This window comes from Callorhinus ursinus, unplaced genomic scaffold (genome assembly GCF_003265705.2).
Source record: "Callorhinus ursinus isolate GAN/ISIS: 27379988/994484 unplaced genomic scaffold, GSC_fseal_2.0 scaffold17, whole genome shotgun sequence".
Classification (NCBI taxonomy): domain Eukaryota; kingdom Metazoa; phylum Chordata; class Mammalia; order Carnivora; family Otariidae; genus Callorhinus; species Callorhinus ursinus.
In genome coordinates this window covers 15,841,659-15,858,112 of record NW_027397079.1, presented here as the reverse complement: position 1 = coordinate 15,858,112, position 16,454 = coordinate 15,841,659, and the positions used below count along the sequence as shown (strand labels likewise).

The following is a 16,454-nucleotide window of genomic DNA, read 5'->3' as shown; positions in this document are numbered from 1 at the left end:
AGGCAGCAAGCACAGGGATAGGAGCACAAGATCTGGAATCAGAAAGATCTAGGTTTGAGTACTGGCTTTGCCACTAACCAGCTCTGTGACTTTGGTCAAGTCCAAACCTTACATTCCTCAATTGCAAAATGGGATAATAACCTGAGCTAACTTTTGGGATTGTTGTTAGGAGTAAATGACAAGATGAGAGTAAAGAGTTAGCACAGTGCTTGAAATATGTACCTGCTTAAAAGCATTAGCTGTGCAGCCACTCAAGAAGTCACTTCTGAAAGTTCAGTCTTCCCACTTGCAAAAGGAAGTCACTAAGAACTACCATACATAGCTATCTTGACGTGAGCAAAATGCTTATAAACTGCCAAGCACTTAGATACCTAACAGTTATATAATAACTTGTATTTATTCATGTTATTTTTGCAGGTACAAGGATGTATGCACAACAATATAGGGAATATAGTCATTAATATTATAAGCTTATATGGTGACAAATGGAAACTAGACTTAACATGGTGAATCTTATATAATGTATATAAACGTTAAATCACCATGTTAATATATCCTTAAAACTAATAAAATATTAGATGTCAACTACCCTTCATAATAAGTCAATAAACCTAAGTAAGGGAAGGGGGAAGCCAAGAGAAAGCTAACATTGCATGATTTTTTTAAAGTATTTGCATACATTTTTCAAAAAAATTTAAAAAAAAGAGTGATTCAACATAATCAGGAGATACTCTTTATCAAAAACATTTTAAGATATATTTTTAGGGCGCCTGGGTGGCTCAGTTGGTTAAGCGACTGCCTTCGGCTCAGGTCATGATCCCGGAGTCCTGGGATCGAGTCCCACATCAGGCTCCCGGCTCAGCGGGGAGCCTGCTTCTCCCTCTGACCCTCTCCCCTCTCGTGCTGTTTCTCTCTCTCTCTCTCTCTCAAATAAATAAATAAAATCTTTAAAAAAAAAGATATATTTTTAAAGTTATAAAATGTGTCATCTATAGTTAACATCTAAAGAAAAAAATCAAGGGGTGACTCAATGGCTCGGTCAGTGGGCGTACGACTCTTGATTTTGGCACATGTATGCACTCTCTCTAAAAAAAAAAAAAAGAAAAAAATTAAGGGGTGCCTGGGTGGCTCAGTCGGTTAGGCGTCCAACTTTTGATTTCAGCCCAGGTCATGAGATCAAGGCCCACGTCGGGCTCTGTGTTCAGCGTGGTCTGCTTGGAATTCTCTCTCTCCCCCTGCCCCTCCCCTGCTTGCTCACTCTCTCTCTCAAAATAAAAAATAAAATAAAAATTTTTTTAAAATTTTAAAAAGGAAAAAAGAAAAATTAATCAATAAATGTTATTACCTACTTCGAGTCCAAATAATAGCCAATATAAGTTTAATAAAACTTAATGTAATAAAATCTTAAAAGATTTTATAAACAAATATTAACAGACTTTAGTTGAACAAGCCCCTATTATCCCTTTTGTTAGTAACTTCCTGGTTGACACTGCTAAATCAAAAACATATACTAGAATTACAGTCTTTTCTCTTTGTTAAAAAACAATAACTGTATTTCTAGATCATGTTTTACCAATACCATTGGACCTGAAATAGGAGTTAAGTTTTTCTAGACCTTAGTCTCCTCATTTATGATGGTGTAAGACAGAATAATTTCCAAAATTCCTTCCAGCACAAAAATTAGGATGCAATTTTTAATCAAAGTTTTCTTGAAATTCATCTCAGTAACCGATTTTTACAGTAAAAATTACTTTGCCTAACTTTTACCAGAGTCAGCTACTTGTAACAGAGTTAATATATAATTTAAAAACAAAGTTTCCAAACTACCACCTTTCTCAAGTCCATTTTAATAGATATACTGTTACAATATATATGGACCTAAACTGAACCTTTGACCATTTTAGAAGTTTACTCAGAGAAGTCATATTAAGAAATGAAAAGTCAAAAGGAAGAGAAGAAAAAGGTGGTGAAACACAGAACCCAAATATTACATAGGTTGGACTCAATGAATGAATGAATGAATGAATGAATAAGTGAATGAAGAGATATACAGATATAAGGAGAAAAACCTGAGTTTGTAATTTACCTCAATGAGTAATGCAACCATCTTTTTCCCATCAGCTTCTGGATTGGCAAGTTTGTTAAATTCCAAATCAAAATAAAGCTTGCACACAGCGTTTTCAGGAATGACTTCATAGCAGTGTAAGAGATTTTTTCTGAATTGAGTAATTCAAGATTGTTAGGTTTACATCTTATACCTTTTTAAAATCATGGCAGTTGATCTTATATCTCAAGATACTGCTTAACTGTGATTGAATGATATATAACTACGGCATAATGAAGACATGGCAAAGTGAACAACTGCTCCCTGTGGGTTTAGGGATCATATTACTAAGAGCTCCATCAAAGAAGATGTAACAATCATATTCTGTAACAGTATTTATTTGAAAATATGGTCAACTTCATGCTGTTATTTATTCACAGAATTTTGACATTGTATGACCTTTTTTTTTTCTTGGTGTCATTATAAAAAAATATCTTGTCTGAGAAAAGAAATTTCTTTCTCGAACTGGAATCTCAGGATCACATGTATTCCTGGGATTTGATAAATGAGAATTTTTTAAGTTTTGTATTTTCATTAGGAAAATAGTATTTTAAAAACTGACTAAAAACATATTCTGAATCACCAGACTTCAAAGAGTTTTCAATGCTCACATGTGGATCAAGAGATAAGACTTTAACATGGGTTATTAAAAATACATACTGCTTCCATAAGTAAATGATGATCTGTGCTAAGTGAAGCCCAGATGGCATCCTACAGAAGTAAAAGGTTTGTAATTTGAACAAGAGGTGATGGGGGAATTGCATCATCACATGCACAGGAACTCAGAACACACACACAATTGCACACGACTTTTCTCCCGGCACCTGGTAAGATCATGCAGTGTTGCCATGACAAGGAAGCTCCAGAATTCAATTCTACTATTAAAGGAGTAACCAAGTGGGGGATCGAGATCTACAACAGTTAATTCAGCCAGAATTAATTTCACGAACAGTACTAGATGAAGGAAATGTAACTTTAATCTGTTGTCCTTTACAGACTTACCGGGATTTATAATAAAACCAAAGTTGAGCATAGGTTGTCACCAGGTAAATTCGTTGTCCATCGCCCACTTTGTATTCCAAAGCAAATACATGAACATCCTTTAGAAGACCAAAAATAATATTCAAAAAATTTGTGCTTAATAAGGCACAAATCCAAAATCAACTGTGGCTATGCAATGTTCGTGAAGAATTTTATCAAATTTTGGAAAAGTGGAATTTGAACATCTTTATTACTAAAAAAAGAAAAATAATTATTACACCTATGCCAATCAAAATCTAATTATATTTATTTTTATTCACTCAAGTAATACGTGCTCAAGGCAGAAACAATTCGAATAACCAGATCAAAAAGAGAAAAAAAAGGAGAAAAATCACTTTTCAATCACCTCAGTTTGACTTCCTATTATAGCTTCACTTTCTAGTTTATGAAACTGAACTATTTCTTTTAAAGATTTATTCATTTTAAAGAGAGAGAGCTCACGTGCATCATGGGGAGGGGCAGAGGGAGAGAGACTCTCAAGCAGACTCTGCGCTAAGCGCAGTTTTCCTTCCTCCTCATTTCATCCTTAAAAATTCCATACTCCACTCATTCGTTTCCTCATATTTCTGTGGGTATTGTTGTAGTTCTCCACTTAAATCTAGTCATTCTATTATTTTTCAGTCCATGGATATGGTCATTCTTCCTCTAAGCATAGCTTCTTTTATTTATTTTTTTAAATTTTTTTTTTCCTAATTTATTTATTTGACAGAGAGAGAGCACAAGCAGGGGGAGTGGGAGAGGGAGAAGCAGGCTTCCCACGGAGCAGGGAGCCCGATGCAGGGCTCGATCCCAGGACCCAGGGATCATGACCTGAGCCGAAGACAGACGCTTAACTGACTGAGCCACCCAGGCGCCCCAGCATAGCTTCTTTTAAATGTCATTAAGTGTTCCCTCTTTCGCTGTGTCTTTCTCTGTCAAATAAATAAATAAAATCTTTAATAAATAAATAAATAAATGTCATTATGTGAGAGTAGGACAAATAGGCTGAGTGGGAGGATGCTGAGCTCACTTTCCATGGACACACTGAGGTAACCGCCGCAAGTAAAGCAACTTGCTCTGAAAACAGTCAAAGACCAGCAGAACAAATCTTCCACAGCTGAAGATGTAAAATCAGGGCAATATCAAGAAGGGTCGGTGGGGGGGGGGGGCGTAAAACAAAAATAGGAACTAAACCCTGGTACGGAGAACCACAAGCAGGGCAGTTAGCACAGGCGTAGAAGTCCTCCCTGAGGAGGAAGAGGATCAAGCCCCACATTAGGCACCCCCAGGCCTGGTGACCTGCCGCCGGAGAACGGAGAACCAGTCCCCGCTCCCTAGTATAACTGGTTTTTGAAAATCACCAGGACTTAACTCTCAGACAGACTCCACTGTTACAGGGCCAACACACCGTATTACTTAGTTCAAGACCCAGCACACAGAAGCAGCAGTTTGAAAAGCAACTGGGTTACATACAGGAAGATTCATTGACTAATTTTAAGACCAGTGCCAGAGAAACCAAGACAGGGGTAGGAGCTCCCTCTGGAGATGCGAGTGCTAGTGGGTGGCATTTTTCTTGCCCTCCTTTCGCCTAGCTGGCCCGACACTGGTGGGAGCCAGTCCTGACTCTCCGTCTGCCTGCCCCATCTCAGTGCTCCCCGGGCAACTGGCCCCATCTAACCTGCCTGCCCTGACAGGCATTCATCCAGCGTGGCTCTTGCCTCACCATAGCTGGCAGACAGCCTCGGTTGGGGCCAGCACCCCCAAAAAGCAACACTAACCCAGCCACACCCAGCAGACAGCCCCGGCTGGTACTGGCACCCCCCCAGAGCGAGTCCTGCCCAGGCAGGTGAGGAGCCGCAGTGGCTGCAGCCAGGCCTCTCAGCCAGAGGCCTCAGGGCCAATAGCACTGGGAGCTAGCTCTTCCCACCTGTGTGCCTGCGGTAGTCACAGCCAGTCATTAGAGTCCACTGATCTGGGGGCCAGGACTGCCCAGCAGGGCGCCCCGAGGAACCACGGCCCACAGTCATTGCTGATGGACAAGGAAGGCTGAGGACCAGGCTCAGCAACCAGGGCACAAGCAGCCACCGCAGCCTGGGCACCACAGGAGGTCACATGCAGTCACAAGGGGACACCCCCACAGTGACTGGTTCCTGTGACCGGCGGGGGTTGTGCTTCTGGGCCCCCAGGACACCTGTCACATAAAGCTACTACTCTGAAGACCAGAGACAGAGCTGACTTACCTAATAATTGAAAACAAACACAGAAAGTCAGACAAAATAAGGAGACAGAGGACTATGTTCGCAACAAAAGAATAAGACAAAACCTCAGAAAAAGAAACGGAGATAAGCAATCTACCTGACAAACAGATAGTTCAAAGTTATGGTCAGAAAGATGCTTCCCAGACTTGAAAGAAGAGTGGATGTACTTTGAGAAGTTCAACAAAGAAATAGGAGATATAAAAGAGAAGGAATCAGAGCCGAAGAATACAATAACTGAAATGAAAACTACACCAGAGGCAATCAGAGCAGATTAGAGGATGCAGATTGTGGAAAGCGTCCAAGCTGAGTACTGAAAAGAAAAGTAAATGAATAAAATAACCATAGGTTAAGGAACCTCTGGGACAACATCAAGTGCACTAACAATCACAAGAGAAAAGATAAAGGGGCAGAAAACTTACTTGAAGCAATGATAGCCTAAAACTTCCCTGACTCGGGAAAGGAAAAATATAACAGTGCCAAGAAGCACAGAGAGCCCAAACAAGATGAACCCAAGGAGGTACACACCAAGACACGTGATAACTAAATGGCAAAATTTAAAGATAAAGAGAGACTCTTCAAAGCAGTAACAAAAAAGCAACCAGTTACATACAAGGGAACACCCACAGATTGTAAACTGATTTTTTCAGCAAAAACGAGGCAGGTCAGAAGGGGGTGGCATGATACATTTCAAGTGCTGAAAAGAAATAAACCTATGTCCAAGAATACTCTACCCAACAAGATTACCATTCAGAACCGAAGGAGAGATAGAGTTTCCAGACAAAATTTAAAAGAGTTCTTTACCACTAAATTGGCTTTCCAACAAATTTTAAAAGGACTTCTTTATGTGGAAAAGAAAAGAACATAACTAGAAGAAAATTATGAAAGGAAAAAATTTCACTTATCAAAGAAAACATATAGTAAAAATAGATCAATCACTTATAAAGCCAGTATGAAGGTTAAAGGACAAAAGTAGTAAAATATCTACAAAAATTAGTTAAGGGGAACATAAAACAAACAGATGTAAAATATAGCATCATACACTTAAACACGGAGGTGGGAAGTAAAAATGTAGCACTTTTAGAATGTGTTGGAACATCAGCAACCACCAACTTTATAGACTGCTATATACTTAAGATATTATACATGAACCTCGTGGTAACTATACGCCAAAAACCTATAACAGATACACAAAAAATAAAGAGGGAGGAATCCAGGTAGAACACTAAAGAAAGTCATCAATCACAAGGAAAGACAGCAAGAAGGAAAAAACGAGAACTACAAAAACAACCAGAAAACAACTAACAAAATGGCAATAGGTACATATCTATCAATAATCACTTTTACACAGACTAAGTGGACTAAATGCTCCAATCAAATGACAAAGCGTGACTGAATGGAAAAAAAACCAACCCCATCTATATGCTGCCCACAAGAGACTTCAGATTGAAAGACTGAAAAAGAAGGGATAAGATATGCCATGCAAATAAATGGAAAAAAGATATTCCAAGCAAATGAAAATGAAAAAAAAAAAAAAAAGGCAGTACTTATATCAGACAAAATAGACTTAAACACTGTAAAAAGAGACAAAGAAAGGCATGACATAGGGGCTCCTGGGTGGCTCAGTCGGTTGAGCATCCAACACTTGGTTTCGGCTCAGGTCATGATCTCAGCGTCCTGGGACTGAGCCCCTTGTCGGACTCTGCACTCAGCAGGGAATCTGCTTGAGATGCTCTCCCTCTGCCCCTCCCGCACCTGTGTGCGCTCTCTAATAAATAAATCTTAAAAAAAAAAAAAAAGAATAGCATGAGATAATGATGAAGGGATCAATCTAACAAGAGGATACAACAATTGTGAATGTCTATGCACCCAACACAGGAGCACCCAAATATATAAAGTATTAACAAAGAGGGAGAGAGTGACAGTAATACAGTAATAGTAGGGTAACTGAACACCCCACTTACATCAACGGATAGATCATCCAGACAGAAAATCAATAAAGTAACACTGGCTTCGAATGACATGAGACCATATGCATTTAATAGATATATACAGAACATTTCATCCCCAAAGAGAAGAAAACACATTCTTTCAAGTGCACATGGAACATTCTCCAGGATAGATCACATGTTAGGCCACCAAACAAGTCTCAATAAATTTAAAAGGACTAAAATCCTATCAAGCATCTGTTCCAACAATATGAAACTAGAAATCAATTACAAGAAAAAAACTGGAAGTAACACAAACACATGGAGAATAAACAACATGTTTCTTAACAATGGGTCAATGGGGTGAATGGAGTCAATGGGCAAATTCAAGAGGAAATAAAAAAAAATACCTGGACACAAGAGAAAATGGAAACACAATGGTTCAAAATCTATGGAACACAGCAAAAGCAGTTCTAAGAGGGAAAGTTATAAGCAATACAGTCTTACTTCAAGAAATAAGAAAAATCTCAAAAAAGCAATCTAAACTTATACCTAAAGGAACTAGCAAAACAAGAGCAAAGCCCAAAATTAGAAGGAAGAAAATAATAAAGATCAGAGTGGAAATAAATGAAATAGAGACTAAAAAGATAATAGAAAAGCTCAATGGAATTAAAAGCTGCTTCTTTGAAAAGATAAACAAAATTAATATAGCCAGACTCACCAAGAATAAAAAAGAAGACTCAAAAATAAAATCAGAAATAAAAGAGAAGTTACAACTGACACCACAAAAATACAAAGGTTTATAAGAGACTACTACAAGAAAATATATGCCAATAAATTAGACAACCTAGAAGAAATGGATAAAGACTGAATCAGGAAGAAATAGAATATCTGTACAGATGGATTACTAGTAATGAAAGTGAATCAATAATCAAAAAGTTCCCAAAAAACAACAGTCCAGGACCAGATGGCTACACAGGTGAATTCTACCAAACATTTAATAAAGAGTTCTCAAGCTATTCCAAAATATACAAGAGAAAGGAATTTTTTTTTTAGATTATTTATTTATTTATTTATTTGAGAAAGAGAATGAGATAGAGAGAGAGCATGAGACGGGGGAGGGTCAGAGGGAGAAGCAGACTCCCTGCTGAGCAGGGAGCCAGACGTGGGACTGGATCCCGGGACTCGAGGATCATGACCTGAGCCGAAGGCAGTCGCTTAACCAACTGAGCCACCCAGGCACCCTTTTTCTTTTTTTTTTTAAAGGAATGCTTCTAAATTTGTTGCACAAGGCCACCAGCATTACCCTCAAACCAAACTGGACAAAGACACTACAAAAAAAAAAAAAGGAAATTACAGACCATTATCCCTGATGAGCACAGATGTAAAACTCTTCAACAAAATATTAGCAAACCTAACACAATACTTTAAAAGGATCATTCACCATGATCAAATGGGGTTTATTCCAGGGACACAAGAATGGTTCAATATCCACAAATCAACATATACAGCACTTTAATAAAATGAAGGATGAAGATCAGGTGATCACCTCAATAGATGCAGAAAAAGCATTTGACCAAATTTAACATCATGATAAAACTATCAACAAAGTGAATATAGAGGGAACACACCTCAACATAAAAAGACCATAAATGACTAACCCACAGCCAACATCATACCCAATAATGAAAAGCTGAAAGCTTTTCCTCCAAGATGAGGAAAAGATAAGATACCCATTCTTTACGCTTCTACTCAATATAGTAGTAGAAATCCTAACCACAGCAATCAGACAAGAAAAAGAAGGGGGAAAAAGGCATCCAAATTGGTAAGGAAGAAGTAAAACATACAGATGGCCAACAGACACATGAAATGCTCAATATCACTAATCATCAGGGACATGCAAATCAAATCAAATCAAATGAGATATCACTTCACACCACTCAGAATGGCCAGGATCAAAAAAACAAGAAATGGGGCACCTGGGTGGCTCAGTTGGTTAAGCATCTGACTCTTGATTTCGGCTCAGGTCATGATCTCGGGGTCCTCGGATGGAGCCCTGAGTCAGGCTCAGTGTTCAGTGGGGAAGTCTGCTTGAGGATTCTCTCTCTCCCTCTCTCTCTACCCCTCCCCCACCCTGCTCTAAAATAAATAAATAAATCTAAAAAAAAAAAAAAAAAAAGGACAAGAAATAACAATGCTGGTAAGGATTTGGAGAAAAGGGAACACTTATGCACCACTGGTGGGAATGTAAGTTGATGCAGCCATTACAGAAAGCAGAATGGAGGTTCCTCAAAAAAAATTAAAAATCGAACTACCATACAATCCAGTAATTCCAATAATTCAGTATTCACCTGAAGAAAATGAAACCACTAAATCAAAAAAGTATATATACAAGGTTTATTTGTAATAGCCAAGTTATGGAAGATACCTAAGTGTCCACTGATAAATAAAGATAAAGATGCAGCATATATACACAAAAGATTATTACTCAGCCATAAAAAAAAGAATGAAGTCTTCCTGTTCACAACAACATGGATGGACCTAAAGGATATAAGTTAGAGAAAAACAAAAATCGTATGATTTCATTTATATGTGGAATCTAAAAACAAAACAAACCTGAAATAGACTCATAAATACAGAGAACAAACTGGTGGTTGCCTGAGCGAAGGGGGATAAATAGGTGAAGGGGTTTAAGAAGCACAATCCTCCAGTTATAAACGAGCATTGACGATGAAGGGTATGGCATAGGGAATACAGTCAATGATATTACAGTAATTTTGGTGAGAGACAGTGATTCGACTTATCATGGTGAGCATTTTGTAATATATATAATTGTCGAATCACTGTGTTCACCTGAAACTAATATACTATGTCAACTATATTTCAATTAAAACTTTTTAAAATATCATTACAAATTTTTTAAACTAATTGTCACTACATAGCTCATTCTTTTTCATTTATTAATATTAAGTAAATGGCCAAAAATTCATAGGGATAATTTCTGTAAATAGTGTGATATTTAGGGACACCTGGGTGGCTCAGTCGTTAAGCATCTGCCTTCGGCTCAGGTCATGATCCCGGGGTCCTGAGATCGAGTCCCATATCGGGCTCCCTGCTCAGCGTGAAGCCTGCTTCTCCCTCTGCCTGCCGCTCCCCCTGCTTGTGCTCTCTCTCTGACAAATAAATAAATCTTAAAAAAAAAAAAATAGTGTGATATTTAGATCACAATTAAATTCTTTTGCTAGATCATGTGGACTGAAATGAAGACAAACAACAGACTTTTTTTTTTTAAATCCTAAGTTATAGTAGCTTCACAAAAAAAAAAAAGTAGGAGACAAGAAAATTACCTCTTTACAGCTTTTAACAAAATTAAAAGCCTGAGTTTGCCGATGGAATAGTTTCCAAATGGAGGGTGGTTCTTCTGGCTTGGACAATCTTGGTCTGTATACTGAGGATAATGGTTTCCTCTCATAACGAGATGCTCGTTCTTCAATTTGCTTCAGTTTTGCTTCCCATTTTCTCTCCATTGGTTTAGAAGTTACGGGAAAGTAAATTCTATCCCATGTAAGATTTCTGCCAGTTAGTACTAAAACAAACAAACAAGGACATCAATTTCTTTGTTTAGAATATATTTTTTTGGTAAAACCTCAAAACCCATTTTGTAATGGTTATTTCCTTAACTGCCTTTACATATAATATATATTATGTACGTATGTACTATGTATATACATATATAGTATATTTAACATATATACTACGGGTATATATGTACTATATATATGTGTATATATAGTTTTGCATGAAGTTTTAATGTGAAATAAGAATGGGGCTAGTTATCAGGTAGCTTTAGATCTTGGCTCTTCCATCTAATAGTGCTATGATTTTAGAAGCACCCTAAGCCTTAACTGCAAAATGGGGATCAATGTCATCCTGAACACTTTATGTAATTATCATAAGGATAAATGTGATAGGACATAAGAAAACATTTTGTAAATTACAAAGCCTCATGTAAACATAAGTGGTTTTTGTGTCATTATGGTTTTTTTTTTAATAATTTTTTGTCATGTTAATCACCATACATTACATCATTAGTTTTTGATGTAGTATTCCATGATTCATTGTTTGTGCAAAACACCCAGTGCTCCACGCAGAATGTGCCCTCTTTAATACCCATCACCAGGCTAACCCATCCCCCCACCCCCCTCCCCTCTAGATATCATTATGGTGTTTATTATAACCACTTTATTGCATCAAGCACTATCTTGCCCAAGTAGTGCTACTACGTTGGCCATCACTCTTGTGCTACTATTTCTTAGTACAGAGTTCCTTTCTAGACACCACTGTACAGTTCCCTTTTCTTCTGTTTCCATCCATTGCTCTTCTTTTCTCCCAACACGATAGTTAGTTGGGAGAACAATTCAGTGTATAAATGAGAACTGCAATATTGATTAGTTTTGGTTTATGTTAATCATAAGCGTGTTTAAAGATAGGAATAAACACATTTTAACCTGTGTCTGTTAATTTAATGACTGTATTTTTGTCATTAGTCAATGTGAAATGCCAGTCTTTTAATCCTTGTTTATCAATGACATGTGTTTTTTGTTTGCACATAGTATATCCATGTTAGCCATGCCAAGGTAAGGGGGCCAGGAAATACTTTTGTGATTTGGGATTATGGTTTACTTACAAAAAAAAAAAAAAAAAAGGATAGGCTTTTAGAAGGGGAGAAAAGCTTGCATCGTAGGTAAGTAATGGCCACAAAATCTCTGCCATTCCTCCTATCAAGAGATGGTATCTGAGCCCACTCACTGATTCTGTACTTGGCCATGTGACTTGCTTCAGTCAATGCCGCATCAACAAGTGTGAAGCAAACCGAGGTGTAGTAAGTGCTTTTGCACTGGATTTGGCTATGCTGGAGTCCTGCCCTGAGACTGTCATGCTAGAACTCTGGTCTCACAGAGGATAAAAGGACATCAGGAGAAGAATCAAATTACCCCAGCTAACAGCCAAGACCAACTAACTCTCAAAGGTACTGAGTTCAGATGTTTTGGATCATCCAGACATCCGAATTCAATGCCTAAGTAAGCCTGAGTGAGTTCAGGTGACATCTGCCAAAGACCTGCCCAGTCAACCCATAGAACTGTAAGAAAAAATTAACTTGTCTTAAGCCAAGAAGTTTTGGTCTGGTTTTTCATATAGAAATCGATAGCTGATGTAGTCTCCCTCTTCATTAGTAATATCATCATTTATGTAGAAAACACATATAATAGTTTTTTAAAGTGAAATAACAACATATACTAAAACATCCGAGAGAAAAACTCCTATTTACCTCTGGCAATGCCTTTCCAGTACTTGTGCTTTTCGAGTCGATAAATATTCTCTTGAATTTTTGCAGAAAACTTTGCAACACAAACTCACTGGCAACTGATATATTCCTGGGAAGGAAAAACAGGTTCATCCTAAAAGATTGAGATGGTAGAATATCATGACACTGTTAGATTTCACATTGGACTTCAAACATATCAGACCTAAGAAAGATTATTGTTACACCTGATCCACATGAAAATTATATTTTATAAATGAAGAAACAAACATAATTCTAAAGGTATCAATATAAACTTCTTAACAGATATGCCTAGAAACAGAATACAATTTCACTGGATTGAAGAGCTGGAATAATTTTTAATGAAATGGCTTTTTTCAATATAAAGTGACACAGGACTCCAGATTGCTAGATTCTGAGTATTCAGTTTATTTTAATCTGCTTCGCATACAGATAAAAATCCTTTACATTTAGACAACCTAAGTGAGAAACTGACTTTCTTCTATGAAATGTATTAACTTTTAATAAAGCCCACTGATTACTTAATGAAGAAAATAAACACAGAATGCAATTAGATAGGATTTGTAGCTCTAGTACCTAGCCAGTAACTGACAGAGTAACCATGTGGATGTTCATACTTGGTGACATGACATCGGGAAAACTTCTGATTTTGTAAAAAAAAAAAAAAACCAGTATTTTTTATGTACACCATACATGAAAGTCATAGAAACACAATGGAAAACCAGTCTGACACTTACCAGACTGAAGAAACCACAATGTCAACAGAGGAAAAAGAGGAATTCAATATATGTTATGGCTCTCATGTTGTCTGCACAGTTCAAAAATTTTAACAGCTGGGTTGAGGGTCAGAAGACAAGTGGGGGCTGGACTGTTGGAGCAGGAGGGCTGAATGACAAAAGCAAAGGAAATGGAGACAAGGAAGGCATCTGGCATGCTGGTTTGGGACTATCATATTCCTCATCCCTACCCCCTGGGATAAGAAACAGGTCACCATTTTAGAAATGCTTTTAATTCCTGGTAGGGAAGGACTGCTGTCTTTCTTTTACGTAACTGTACATCAAAAACCCCTTTTTACACAGAGGCCGTAACTATTTTTGGTAAGTTTCCAAGTTCCAAAGAAAAATATTTGTTGTATTTTAAAATAGTAGGTTTAAGAGCTCTATTATTTATTTCTCCACATTGCACCACAATGTTAATTTTTTTTTTCTTTTTTAAATTAAGCTCTATGCCCAATGTGGGGCCCGAACTCCTGACCAAAAGGTCAAGAATCACATGGTCTACCCACTGAGCCAGCCAGGCGCCCCTCTCCCCCACCCCGCCCACAATGTTATTTCTTAACATTGTGTTTAGCCACGGTCAATACTGATTTTACAACTAAAGGTGGTCAGGCTAGAAAAAAGGCTGGCTTAGTCCTTTTAGAGGAACTGTAGTGGGAGAAGAGGCAGAGGGAAGGAGGAAGACAGACGACACAGCCAGCCAACCTCAGCAGCCCTGGTTTCCCTAGATTTATGCCTAGACTTGCCCAGCTCGGACACTTGAAGGCCTGAGTCCCAGGACCAGCTGGAATAGACAGCACATGCTTCATGATTCCTGGCCTCTAGGGAAAGCTTCCTTACTCTTTAGTCTATCACAAGTCAACTCCTCTTCCCTCTGCCCTGCGAACAGATTCATCAGTATTCTGTGCTTTCTGGCATTTATGTTCAGTTCCAGTATTTAGTCATGTTCTGGTATTTGGCAATATTTTCTTAAAAAGATTTTACTTATTTGAGAAAGAGTGAAAGCGAGAGAGATCAGAGGGAGAGGGAGAGGCAGACTCCAGGCCGAGCAGGGAGCCCGATGCGGGGCTCAATCCCAGGACCCCGGGATCACGACCCAAGCTGAAGGCAGATGCTTAACCAACTGAGCCACCCAGGCACTCCTGGCAATGTTTTCTTAACATAATCCCCTTTATAGCCTCTTGGAATAATTTATACTATTTCTCCCACTGCTAGAATAGTCATAATAAAGTATGTGATTAAAATTTATTTGTAGTAATATTGCTATATAAGAGTACATTCCAGATGAGTACGTTCACCTTTTCCACTTCGGTCATTTTGCCTCTCAATGCTTGAACAGAAGTAACTCATAATTTCCCAGAAATCTCCTATAAGAGATAAGAAAACATACAGTGATCTATTGTTCTTTTCCAGTTCCCCCTTTCTACCATCCTCACTGGATTCCCCCATCCAAATAGCCTAACTCTCTGCCAGACTAATCACCCTGAAAACCAGATTTGTAACTTTCCATAGTGACATTCCTTAATGATTCAGAACATCACTCAATTCACACTTTGGCTTACCTCAAGAAGTCCAAACTCCCTCTATAATCTGGACCAGATTCTAAACCACTTTACAGTCTCCACAATCAAAACCACTTAATCATCTTATTTCTTATTGTTCAGGCATCTCACCAAATGAACGATAAGGACCACATCCTGTCCCTGGCGACCACATCCTGTCCCTGGCCGACGACAATCACCCTCTTGCATATATATTCCTCTTACCTGGAATGCCTCACTTGCCTCTCCCTCTTCGAGGCCCAGGTCAAAGTTGGCCACCTCTGAGACAATTCTGTAAAAAGAAATTTCTGGATTCAGTCAGAAGACATCACCTCTAGCCAACCCTTTTGCTATGACAACGTTTCACTAGACTAGTTAGCGTAATTCACAGGAAAACAGAAAACCACTGCTGCTGCTTTAACTGAAGTATCATGTTGGTAAGAGAGTTCAGCAGAGCAAGGGGTGTGGGCATCACCATGGGGTGATAGGACCTGTGCAACTATACCGCACCTCCCTTATGAAGAACTGCATGCTGAACCAATGGTAGGGTTTGGAGGGGGTCCCATTCTTCAGTTTTACGGCAGCAGAAAAGGGCCTGCCAAACACGGGTCCTCTCTCAATTTGGGAGGGATTAAGAAAGGCCCAAGTGTTCTTCTTGGGATGCAAATCTAACTCCGGTAATTCTCCTTTTAGCAAGAGCAAATGACTTCATTTTCTTAAGCCCGTGCAGGGATTGGGATTCTACCTCCAGGAGTTGTTGAAAGGATAAGAAAATGTGCTGCGAAAAATGTACTAAGCACTCAACAAAGGGCTGCCATCCATCCATCCATCCATCCATCCATCCATCTATGTCTATGTATGGACAAAATACGGCCCCTGATTTATACCCGAATAGACAGAAATGTTAGGGGCAGCCTGGTTCTTCACGTGGGAATCCCTGACTTCGAATGATGTCCTGAACCTCTTGAAGTTTGATGCAGAATTTCCTGCTGGATTTGTGTTGATAAATTCTGCGAAAACGACTCCTTGTTTGCACCAGGGTCTGTACGTAGTTCGTGAACCAAAACTGGCGGGGAGGCAGTAGCGCAGGGAAGGAGGATTTAGGGGCAGGGAACTGGGGGTGAGCCAAGGAAAGGCCTCGGGCACCAGAGGGGAATGGAGATTACCAGCGCGGGTCGCGGCCTGCTCCCCTTCCTCCGGGAGGTCTGAGTGGGCGTCAGGCCCGCCTTTGACTCCCTCCTCTCTGCTCCTTGGGCCTCGCGAGGCGTTCAGGGGCCCCTCCTTTTACTTTCAGAAGCCCGCGCCACCAGCGGAAACCCGCGGGTCCTCACTCGCAGGCGGGACCGCTCTTCAAACCAAGCGCGCGAGGGCGAGGCCCGAGAGCGGGGCGGGCATGCCGACAGGAAGGGACGCTCAGGCCTATGAGGGAGCGGCAAGGGGCGGCGGGGGCGGGGAGAAGAGTGCGCCGGGCCTATGAGGGAGCGGC

At 39.3% G+C, this 16,454-nt stretch overlaps 1 protein-coding gene across 4 annotated transcripts in view; it reads right to left on the bottom strand.

Annotated features, from left to right (window-relative positions):
- PRIMPOL (primase and DNA directed polymerase) overlaps nt 1-16,454 on the bottom strand; it is an 84,562-nt gene that overhangs the window by 32,022 nt on the left and 36,086 nt on the right. For 3 of the 4 annotated variants that reach the window (XM_025886265.2, XM_025886266.2, XM_025886267.2), the window contains exons 1-7: nt 16,135-16,334; nt 15,194-15,260; nt 14,726-14,794; nt 12,637-12,766; nt 10,655-10,893; nt 3,107-3,204; nt 2,087-2,216 (exon numbers count right to left, since the gene is read on the bottom strand). In XM_025886265.2, the coding sequence (XP_025742050.1) occupies nt 2,087-2,216; nt 3,107-3,204; nt 10,655-10,834 (408 nt within the window). In that variant the 5' untranslated portion in view covers nt 10,835-10,893; nt 12,637-12,766; nt 14,726-14,794; nt 15,194-15,260; nt 16,135-16,334. Of the gene's footprint in view, nt 1-2,086; nt 2,217-3,106; nt 3,205-10,654; nt 10,894-12,636; nt 12,767-14,725; nt 14,795-15,193; nt 15,261-16,134; nt 16,335-16,454 lie in introns of those variants that run through there. The other variant, XM_073902300.1, reaches the window with a different exon arrangement.